This window comes from Marmota marmota, unplaced genomic scaffold (assembly GCF_001458135.2).
Source record: "Marmota marmota marmota unplaced genomic scaffold, marMar, whole genome shotgun sequence".
NCBI lineage: Eukaryota > Metazoa > Chordata > Mammalia > Rodentia > Sciuridae > Marmota > Marmota marmota.
The window spans coordinates 1-11555 of NW_026010927.1; the positions used below are offsets into that span (position 1 = coordinate 1).

The 11555-nt window shown below is 39.5% G+C and overlaps 1 protein-coding gene across 1 annotated transcript; it reads right to left on the reverse strand.

The window, feature by feature from the left end:
* Positions 1 to 9159: 9159 nt before the first annotated feature.
* LOC107133923 (putative claudin-24) lies at positions 9160 to 11280 on the reverse strand. Its single transcript, XM_015476069.1, has 2 exons — positions 10802 to 11280; positions 9160 to 9229 (listed from the first exon to the last, which is right to left on the reverse strand). Exons 1-2 carry the CDS (start codon positions 11278 to 11280, stop codon positions 9160 to 9162), a joined length of 549 nt encoding a protein of 182 aa, XP_015331555.1.
* Between the last annotated feature and the right edge of the window lie 275 nt (positions 11281 to 11555).

The following is an 11555-nucleotide window of genomic DNA, read 5'->3' on the forward strand; positions in this document are numbered from 1 at the left end:
TTTCTTTTTTTTTTTTTTTTTTGATACCAGAGATTTAACCTAGGGACATTTTACCACTGATCTACATTTCCAGCCCTTATTTTATTTTTTCATTTAGAAACAGGATCTCACTAAGTTGTTTAGGGCCTTGCTAAGTTGCTGAGGCTGGCCTTGAACCTGTGATCTTCTTGTCTCAGCCTACTGAGTCACAGGGATCATAGGTATGTGCTACCACGCCCACGATTTGTTGATCAAGTTGTCCCATCTTTGGCAGTGGAGCCACAGGGGCTTGTGTGTTCTCTGGCATGTCTGTGTTGGTATTTTTAAGATTAAAAAAAACTTTATTCAAGACAAGTTAATATACTATTTACGAAACAAGTCTTCACTTTATCAATAAAATTCATTCTAGAAAAAAAATGGTATTCCTGAGTAATGAAATGGTAAAGAGAAGGACATAATAATATGTTCAACAACTGCATTGACTAACTAACTACATGCTGTTAAAATTAAAGCATATGTATTTACACATAATTTTCTTTTATTCCAGTGGTTCTTAACCTCATGAAGATTCTCTCCAGAATAATGTCCATTTGCACATAATTACGCACAGGTTCACAACACTCTTGGAACTTATTCATTATATTATGGCGAGATTGCAATAAATTACTGAGTCAATTTTAAAGCAGGAGATGGAACCATCTTTATTCACCAGTTGGCAGTCCAGATCCACCAGCTGGCAGGCCAACAGGCAAGCTGCAAAATCTACATTCTTTAACTCCCTCCCAGGGTTTGAGTATACCTTTTATAGTCCAAAACCATATTAATCATAAGTGGCTGTTGCTATGATTCAAAATCATAAACAAATGTCATGAGATATAAAATCATAAGCAGAAGGGAAAGTGGGTCAAAATGACCCTAGTTTAGTACAAGTTAAAGAATGTCTAGACAATCAATCTCTGACAGGTCCAAGAAAAATGGGAACCAAGGACAGAGCAATTTTACATTGTATAAGAATTGCCATTTGTGTTGCCAAACATGCTATGCTAAGCAAGTGTTGATGGGTACAGAGGCGGGGCTTTCCCATGGGAGAAGCATTTTTTGCATGACGTGGAGTCTCAGGGTAAAATGTTTGGTCATTACCCATATAGCCTGGCCCATAACAATTAGACTTTCAAAATAAGTGACAATTTCAAAAATTCATTCATTTTTTTTTAATGTACAAGTTGGAAATTCCCCCCATCTCCTAATCTTCAGTTATTTATTTATTTGTTTACTTGTGTTATGGTGCTGGGGATGTAACTCAGGGCCTCACACATGCTAGGCATGCACCAGTTTTACATTGCCTTTACCAGTGAAAAACCCACCGAGAGTATTAATGAGTACAGGTACATCCTGCTAAGTACTACATTAACATTTGAGAGTAAGAGTAATTTTAATAAGCTGAAATTGATGCTTCAGTCCTTTTCCTTTCCTCCAATAAACATGACAAAAACATGTTGGGTTGAGAGGGCAGGATTTGACTGCAGAAGCACTGTCTCAGGAGTGCAGCTCATTCTAAACGCAGGGAGGTCTTGGAGATATCTCAAGGATCTGACTCACATAGTCTGCACAGTGGCAATGATATGACAGTGGATCTCATGAGTCTTCTTCTGGTTTGACTTCAAGAATAATTTGTTTAAATTATATTTCTGTAACACTTTTGATGGCACATAATTCACATACCATAAGTCTTACTCTTTAAGTGTGTAATTCAGTAGTTTTTAGGTCATTCCCTGCATTGTACAGCCAACACCACTAACTGCAGAATAGTTTGTCACTCCTAGAAGAAACCCCATACACATTGGTGGTCCCCATTAGTCTCTGAGACCTTCTCAGGTGTATTTTACACATGACATGCCCAAGATGTTGAATAAGCCATGTCTTTCCTTCAGTGAGCCCTGGACTTGGAAACAGGATTTAGAAACCACACTTTGGGCACTGATGGTGCTTATTCTACTGGGTTGGCATTACATCTAGGTCTTTTTAGCAGACAAATTAGGATACATGAATATTAAACAAGAATAAAAACATTATAAACTGGGTGCGGTTGCACACACCTGTAATCCCAGTGGCTCGGGAGGCTGACGCAGGAGGACAGTGAGTTCAAAGCCAGCCTCAGCAAAAGCGAGGTGCGAAGCAACTCAATGAGTCCCTGTCTCTAAATAAAATACAGAATAGGGCTGGGGATGTGGCTCAGTGGTCAATCCCCAATACCAAAAAAAAAAAAAAGAATATAAACATTATAATATGACTTTTCAATTCAACCTTACAGAATTTCAATTGATCTGCCATTATATACTGCATTTCTTTCTCTCAGATTAAAAACTTGACAATATTAGCACAATTATTTATTAATTTTATTCTACAATGTACAAAGTTGAAGAGTAATGTTAATAATATCATTATTAGCCGTAAGATTACTAGATAAAGCTTTGGGGGTTTACTTTCTTTTTTATGGTGCTGGGCATGGAAAACAGGCCCTTGCATATGCTAGGCCATGTGCATTACCACTAAGCAACACTCTCCAGATCCAAGTTGAGGGTTTTTTGAAGCTCCATTTGTCTCTAAAATTAATTTTGTTAGATATAAATAGCCAAAATAGTGCAATCTGGAGTTATTTGGCATAATAGTCTTCATTGTATGGCTCTGTCACTAACTTGATTTTAAAAAGTCTAGTCATTTTAGCTTGTTTTCTGCTTTTATGGAATGCTTTTCTTGATAAGGCTTCTTTTTTAGTATATGAAATGTTTACATAATTCAAAGTCAAAATTATATAATCTGACTGGACTCTGTGGTGCATACCTATAATCCCAGTGACTCAGAAGGCTGAGGCAGGAGGATCACAAGTTCAAACCCAGCCTCAACAATTTAGTGAGACTCTCAGCAACTTAGTGAGACCCTGTATCAAAATAAAAACTTAAAGGCACTGGGGATATAGCTCAGTAGTGAAAGTGCACCTGGGTTCAATCCCGTGTGTGTGTGTGTGTGTGTGTGTGTATACACACACCTGGTTTATTCTGAAAAAAGTCTGAGTAAATTTTTGTTCCTATCCCCTGTCTATTCTATCCTATCAGGTAACTTTAGAATTTTTGTTTTATCTTCTAGTACTTTATTTTGCAAAACACTATCATAATATACATATTGTTTGGTGCAATGCTTTTTTCACCTAATAAATTCATAGAAATTACTCTATATCAGTGTGTAGATATCTTATTGTTTTTATGGCTACATAGAATTCCATCATGTGGGCGTACCTTAGTTTATTCAACCAGCTATATATGTGTATATAATTAATTGTGTGTGTACATATAACTGTGACAATATCTTTTTGTATTTATGCCTGTGTATCTTTGGGATACATCCCCAGCATGGCTGTGTCAAAGGGTCAGTGTATCTGTAACTTTAAAAAATTGCTAAATCTTCTACTCTGGGGGTGATTCATTTTGCACTTCTATGAGAAATCTATGAGACTGTCTGCTTCCTGGCAGCCTCGTCAAAACAGCATATTATAAAACTTCTGAATTGTTCTTAAGCATGGTAGGTAAGAAATGATATCTAGCATCATTTGTGTGTGTGTGTGTTTGTGTGTGTGTGTGTGTGTGTGCTTGCTGGGGATGGAACCCAAGGTCTCACACATGCTAGGCAAGTGCTCTACCAATGAATAACACCCTACAATCCTTCAAACATCATTTTGTGTTTGTATGTGTGTGTGTGGAGGGGTACTGGGGACTGAACCCAGGGGTCCTGTACTGCTGAGCTTCATCCCTAGCTCTTTTTATTTTATTTTCAATTTTTTGTGGTGCTGCAGATTGAACCCAGGGCATCATGCATGCTAGGCAAGCACTGTGCCACTGAGCTACATACCCAGACCTCTGGCCTTTTCTTATTTTTAGTTTTTGAGTCAGGGTTTCTCTAGGTGGCCTAGGCTGGCCTCAAACTTGCGATCCTCCTACCTTAGCCTCCCAAGTTGCTGGGATTACAGATATAATCCCATTGCACCTAAACACAATGCCATTTTATACAAGGGTCTTGAGTATCTGCAGATTTCTTTTTTTTTACGGGGGAGGTGCTGGTCCTAAAACCAATACCATAGGGATACTAAGGGACAATTGTACTTGAATGATTTCATTTTTACTGTAATCGTTTGGAATTTATACTGGTATATACTATTAGATATTAGGTAAAATTTTTTTTCCAAGTCTCCTCTTATACAAATATCAGTTAATTTTTAAAAATCTATTTTTTTCAGTGATTTGGGATGTTGCTCTTTTTCATATACTGAATTTCCATAGATACTGAGTTCATTTCCAGGCATTCAATTTGAATTTTAGTGTATTTATGCATTATTGTTTCAATACTACAGTGTTTTAAATTTTGGAGACTGCATCATCAATCAGGGTTCTCCAGAGCCAGAACATACATACATATATATATATATCTCAATGATAGAGATGGGGCCTGAGAAGTCCACCAACAGGCTATATGCAAACTGGGGACTCTGGGATGCCAAAGTTGGAAGTGTGGCTCATTCTGAGCCTGAAAGCCTCAGAACCAGGGGGCATTGGGAGCTGCTGATATAAATCCAAGACCCTAGATTTCTGATATGCAGTGGCAGAAGAAGATTGTCCCAGGTCCAGGAGAGAGAACGCATTCACCTTTCCTCTGCCTTTGCATTGTATCTCAGTCCCCAGCCGACTGACAGTGCTTCCTACATTGAGGGTGATCTTCTCCATGCAGTCCACTAATTCATGTACCAATCTTTAGAAACAACCTCAAAGACACACCTAGAAATACTAGTTTACCAGTTTTCTAGATATTCCTTGATCCAGTCCAATTGGCACCTACAATTAACCACTATATATATTTATTTTAATATTATAGGAAGGTTCATTGTGCAGCCCATGCTTAGCATGTGAAAGACCCTAAGTTCAAGCTTCAGTACCAAAAAGTAAAAACCAAAAATAAAATAATAGGTATATTATTTGTGTGTCCTATTCCCTCCCCACCCTTAGGACTTTCTCAGTTGTTTTGGCTTATTTTTCTATATGGACTTTATATTCATCTTGCCTTGCTCCAGGGTAGGGAAAAAAAACAGCATTTTAAAAATTAGGATCATGTCTTTCCCTTTGTTCAAATCTACTTTTCTTTAAGGTGGTTTTGTTTGTATTGGGCTACTTTCAGTGAGGCAATTATAAAAAAAGATACTAGTACACTTGGGTTCAAGCATGAATGCAAGTTTTTATTTATCTTGTTTAGGTATCTCAGAGAAGCATTGCTGGGGATTATGGTGATTCGTATTCATTCTTAGACACTCAACCCAGGCAAAATGCTGCTTTTTCCATTCAGCATTTATAGTTTTCTTTTGATGATGATGATGATTTTGGTGCCAGGGCCTGCAGCATGCAAGATAAATGCTCTAACACTGAGCTATACCCCAGGCCACTTTTGGTGATTTTTAACACAGGCACTTAAAGGTACTTTTGTTTTTTAATTTGCATTAGAAGCATAGATCTTGTTCATGCAAATTCTGACTTCCAGTACCCCAACCAACACGTGTGCCTTCCTTGGACTGTAGAAGTCCTTTTTCTCCCAAACTTCATGGATGGTCCAAATAGCTCCCAAGGTGACTTCTAAATCCTCAAACAAACTTATTTGATTGAATTCCAAAATCATGGTTAGGGCCAACTCAGGGGAGGGACAGCTTCAGCTTGTTCATGCTCTGGTCAATTCCTTCACCAAACATTGACATCTTTCGTGTGGGAGGTGCCACAGAACATTCAACTGAGGACTGTGGGCATATACTGCATGCAAGAGATCAAAGTCACCCTCTACCTATGTAGCTTGAGCAATTATAGCTCTTCAGATGTTTAAAAGACTACATCAAAAATAAATAAATGACTGGAAAAGCAAGGCTCTATCAGGTTAAAAATGAGACAGACTCACTTTAATCCCTGCATTCCATGCACTGATAAGCCATATTGAGTCCACAAGAGAGAAATCAAAGAGCAAACATGGAATGTCTTTCTTCTCAACGAATATTTATTTTAGTCTTTGGGAGCACTGTATCTGAAATTAGTAAGCGGGTAAATACATCTAAACCAACACCAATCATAACTTTTAAATGTCTATATTATGGATTTGCACACCTCGGGGATATAGGACAAAGGTAATAAGAGCTAAAGCTATTTAATTCCTTGCTTATTCTGAAACATTCATTAACTTCAGATTTTTAAGTAAGTATGTATATCAAAAATAAAAGGGTAGGGCTGGGGATGTGGCTCAAGCAGTAGCACGCTCGCCTGGCCTGCGTGCGGCCCGGGTTCGATCCTCAGCACCACATACAAACAAAGATGTTGTGTCCGCCGAAAACTAAAAAATAAATATTAAAATTCTCTCTCTCTCTCTCTCTCTCTCTCTCTCTCTGTTTAAAAAATAATAATAAAAAGGTAACCATTAGCTGGGCCCAGTGGTGCATGCCTGTAATCCCAGCTACTTTAGAGGCTGATCAGGAAGATCACAAATTTGAGGCCAGCCTGAGCAATTTAGCAGTTCCAAGTCTCCAAATTTAAGAAAAAAATGGAGGTTGGGGGTGTAACTCAGTGGTAGAACACTTACTTAGCAGGGTGAGGCCCTGGGTTCCATCCCCAATATATCAGAAAGTGGGGGAGGTAACCACTAAACCAAGAATGAAAAGAAATTAAAGGTAGGAGAATCAAAAAGGAAAAAATAAAATAAAAGTTTCAAAGGCAATATACTTACTTATATAGGATATCCAAGAGACAATGACATAATTATGATTCTATTTCTAGGCATTTTTCAAGAAAAGACAGAACTACAGAGACCAAACAGCATAGTGATTGGTGATAGTAGTGAAAATAGGAAGTGACTACATAAGGCCACTAGGGAACATTTTAGGGTGATGAGCATGTTCTGTAGCTGGATCATAGTCATAGCCCAAAATTATATAATTTATTACAACTCTTCAAAATATAAGCCCTAAACAAGTTTGATATTATAGTATATAAATTATACCTATATATATATATTAAAAAATAAAACCCTATACATCAATAATATATTTGTTTTTGCAGTGAACATTATACAAATCCACAATGAGTTAATTGATATTCACACACATGAAATTGCAAAATGAATGCCCTGTTTCTCTAGCTCATATGTATATTGGAATCCTCTGGGGAGCTCTGAAATACTGATGTCTATGCGTAATGGTAGGCAGCACATCTATTTGTCTGGGCAGACTTTCTCAAACTCAGCACGGTTGACGTGTCAGCCTGGCTTACTCTTTGAGAGTCTGTTCTTCTACACTGTAGAATGTCTAGCAGCCTTCCTGGTCTCTACCCTCTAGGTGCGTATCATAATCACCCCACCCCAGTTGTCTTGCAATTTAAAAATTGATGAAAAAGCAAGCATTTGATACAGTCCTAAGTGACTTTAATGGTAACTTCATCTTTCAGAAAATAGAAGTCGGGGAGGAGAGCAAGTTGTTCTCTTTTTTTAAAGGATTTTAAATCTCCAATTCTTCTGTTGCTTAGTCAACCATCAGAAGCAATAGGGGCAAGCCTTGACTTAGAGACTTTACCCACACAGAGTTCAGAACACAAGCACCGATGTTCACGGTGCTGTAGACACACAATAAACTTTCAATGAACACATGAATGAAATATAAAATGTTCTATGAAGTGTAGTCTTTTTCTGGTCTGACATTTTGGAGCTGACTTTTCTTTGCCTTTTTTTTTTTTTTTGTATGTGGGATTGAACCCAGGGCCACTGTATTACTGATACACATATCCAACCCTTTTTATTTTTATTTTGAGACAGAATCTTGCTAAGTTGTTTAGAGCCTTGCTAGGTTTCTGAGGATGACCTTGAACATGTGAGCCCGTTGCCTCAGCCTCCTAAACTGCTGGGATTACAGGCTTGCCCCATTGCACATGGCTTCAGATAATTCTTTATTGTGGGGCTGTCTCGTGCATCATTGGATATGGAGCAGCATCCCTGACCCCACCCACTGGATTCCAGTAGCAGCCGCTTCCAGTTGTGACAACCAAAAAGGCTGTGACTTAAAAATTCTAGCCAACCAGCCATACACTGTCTCTTCAACCCTGTTTCCTGATGCTTATACATGACCCCAATGCATGCCGGAGTTTGTTACCTTAAATTGCTACAGGCAGTATGATCTTGGCTAGTTATTTAACTACCCTGTAGTTTCTCCATCTGCAAAATTGGACAGTAATTAGTTCTCTTCGTATAATTGTTGTGAGATTAAATAGCACATGTAATATTCTGCTACATTTCTTGGCACATATTAAGCACTCAACACATATTCATGGTTGCTGCTGCTGGCACTGTGCTAGTACTTAGTCTCTGGCACTGTGCTAATACTTAGACTCTTACCATGATTTACATATGCATTCCTTATTCACAGGTATTTGGTTGTTTTTACTTCTCCATTGTGAACAATGTTGCCCAAACATCCATTTATTTTGTATCTTGGTCAATTCATACATATTTCACTCATTCACAGGAATCTAGTCTGGAAGTCTAATTGGCATTTTATGCAGGGCTAGTATCATGATAATTCTTTGGATAAACATGGAGATGCCACAGCTGAAGGCAGAGAAGTGTTAACTTGATTTTTAGAAAGATAAAGAAGCACATTCTGGAATCTGAGAACTGGTAAACTTGAGTTCAATCAGCCACAAACCAGGACATGATGGTAGATATATAATTTATGAACTCTTGAGACAATGGCCATCTTCAGTAGCCAACATAAATTTTCTAAAAATAATCTAGCTAATTTTATTTCCATTTTTTCTTAGTCTACCTACTTCTTAGACTAATCAGCATTGCAGGTAGAAGGAGCTACACAGCATTCTGGGACTTGAGTGGCTGAACTGCTGAGTAGAAGGAAGAAGGCCCAGCCTTGATACAGCAAAGGCTGGGAGGTGTGGGTGAGGTCCCAAATGAGGTATGATGAATCCATGAAATGGCCTTTGTAGCTACGTGGCTGATTCCAGACCTGAATGGCTATGAACCAAACCTGCCTCTGTGAAAGGCCCCATATCAGGACTCATTGCCCATTTCAGGGCAGCAGCCCTTGCTCCACCTTGAGAACCAGGATCATTTGGATCCTTGACAAGACTTGATATGAATGTCACCCTCCAACTCGATGCCATCCATATAGATATAACTGCAATTTTACAGACAGAGAAGTTATTGCTCATCCAATTCTGAGACTCTCCTAAGAGAATCATGTCTCCTAGAAACACTGGGGTAGATGAGTGATGTTAAGACTCTTAATTTCAAATAAAAGAAACCAGCTGGAGTTGGTCTTGGTCAATTGTTCTTAACTGAGGTGATTTTGTCCCTTTAGGGGACATCTGGCAATGTCTGCAGACAGTTTTTGGTTGCCACAACTTTAGGGGTGGGGTGCTACTGGCATCTAGTTGGGGGGGGGGAGCTGGGGATAATGCTCAGCTACCTCCAATCCTAGATAGCCCCAACTGCAGAAATTATCCAGCCCCAAATTCAACAGTACCTAATTGATAAACCCTGGTGTAAATTTAAAAATAAACTAATGAAGGTAATCTGGAAGATAATCCATAAAACTATCAATTACTGGGACAATTCACAGAATCTGAGAAGTTGAATCAGTCTGAGAAGTTGAATCCAATTCATAGAATCTGAGAAGTTGAATCAGTCTCCAAAAATGAGTATTTTTTTTTCCATTTTAACTGTTTATTCATGATGCTGGGCAATATGAGATGGTCTTGGACATTCACTAAGCTCAATTTTACATATGACTTACCTATCAATTCCCAGCCTCAGAAAAGAATTTGATTGGTCTATCCTGGGTCAGAATCTACTAGCAAATTAAACTGTAGTCAAAGAGCAGTCATGCAATAGGCACATTCCATGATATTTCCTACATCAGTGAAAGACATGGGTTTCTGGTGGCCATTCCCATGAGCTGTGATGGTGTTCTTAGAGTACTGCAAATAAGCTGGGTGCTGTGGTATACACCTGTGGTCCCAGAGGCTCCAGAGGCTGAGGCAGGAGGATCGCAAGTTCAAAGCCAGGCTTAGCAACTTAGCGAGGCCCTAAGCAACTCAGTGAGACCTTGTATCTAAATAAAATATAAAAAAGTGCTAGAGTTGTGGCTCAGTAGTTAAGTGCCCCTGGGTTCAATCCCCAATACAAAAAAAAAGGTAATGCAAATAAGGCATTATGCTGTTGCTCCTTCCCATTTCCTAATGGTCTGATACCAACTCTTTTCAATATCACCTTTTCACTTCCTCATTAATGACAGCACATGAACTTCTCAGGCACATGATAATGACTTTTCACAGAGTGCAATGCTTGATTTTGAGGTGGAAAAACTGAGTATAAATAAATCACCTCTTCAAGGAAACACTTTAGTTGATATTTAATGGCAAACAGGGACAGATTAAAATTAAGCCAAATCCATGGTGGGAAAAAGAGGAAAGAGAGGAGAGAAAGAAGTTCGGCTTCTGGGAAATTAGCAAACCAAGCCCTGCATTGGAAACATTCTCAAGGAATCTGGAGGTCAATGGTCCATTTTTAAACAAAGTCTACTTTACCAAAAGGCACTTTTCTGGAAAAGTCCAATTTTGAATGGAAAGAGACTGTTTTTTCAGCCCATCTGTTGGCATAAAGCTGTGACAGGATCAAAAGAAGCCCTCCAGTGAAAAGGCAAAGTCCGCCAACCCAACCAATGAACATGGCATTGCCATATTCCCACCTGGGAAAGTTGGTTGGGAGCTCAGAGCCCCAGGATTTCTGAACGGTGACATGGGTGATGTAGGACACGGGCGCTAAAGTGGTGAGTCCGGCCAGGAAAAACAGAGCTCCCCCGACAACATTGCTGTTTTTCTCCAAAGAATGTTCTCGGCAGCCCAGGTACCTCAGACAGGTGAGTTCCAGGAAGATGGCCACAAGCCCGAGTGAACCAGCGGTGCTGGCCACACACAAAAGGATGCAAGCCACACGCATCTCAGCAGCCAGGTTTTGCGGTGCCGTGTGGCTCTGGCACACGCTGCCACGGAAGTCTTGAGTCATACACGTTTCCCAGAGGCCCAGCATGTACCTCTCATTCTCGAGTAAACCTGAGGAGAAAGTCAGCCACTGAGGAATGCACAGAGTCACCAGGGAACAGACATAGCCAGCCACGGAGACCAGGAGCCCCACGTTTTGAGCTAAGCAGAGTGCCCCACTTCCCATCTTGTTCTTTAGACCCAACTTGTTCTGGTGAATCTGTGTCTCTCAGCAACAACCCTGCTGCCTTGTTGGATGGAAATCTTGAAGAATTTGAAGCAATTTGTGCCAGCTTGACTGCAAATTTGAGTCCACCCCTGCTGACCAACCAGAATATAGCTGCTTCTTAAAACAGGTTACCTGGTAAGTGGGCAGCTAGTGTTCAGCCTTAATTAATGCAGGAAAATCCCTACAATTAAAATAGGCCCTACCGAAACCTGTGGCCACTACAGGGCCAGGTG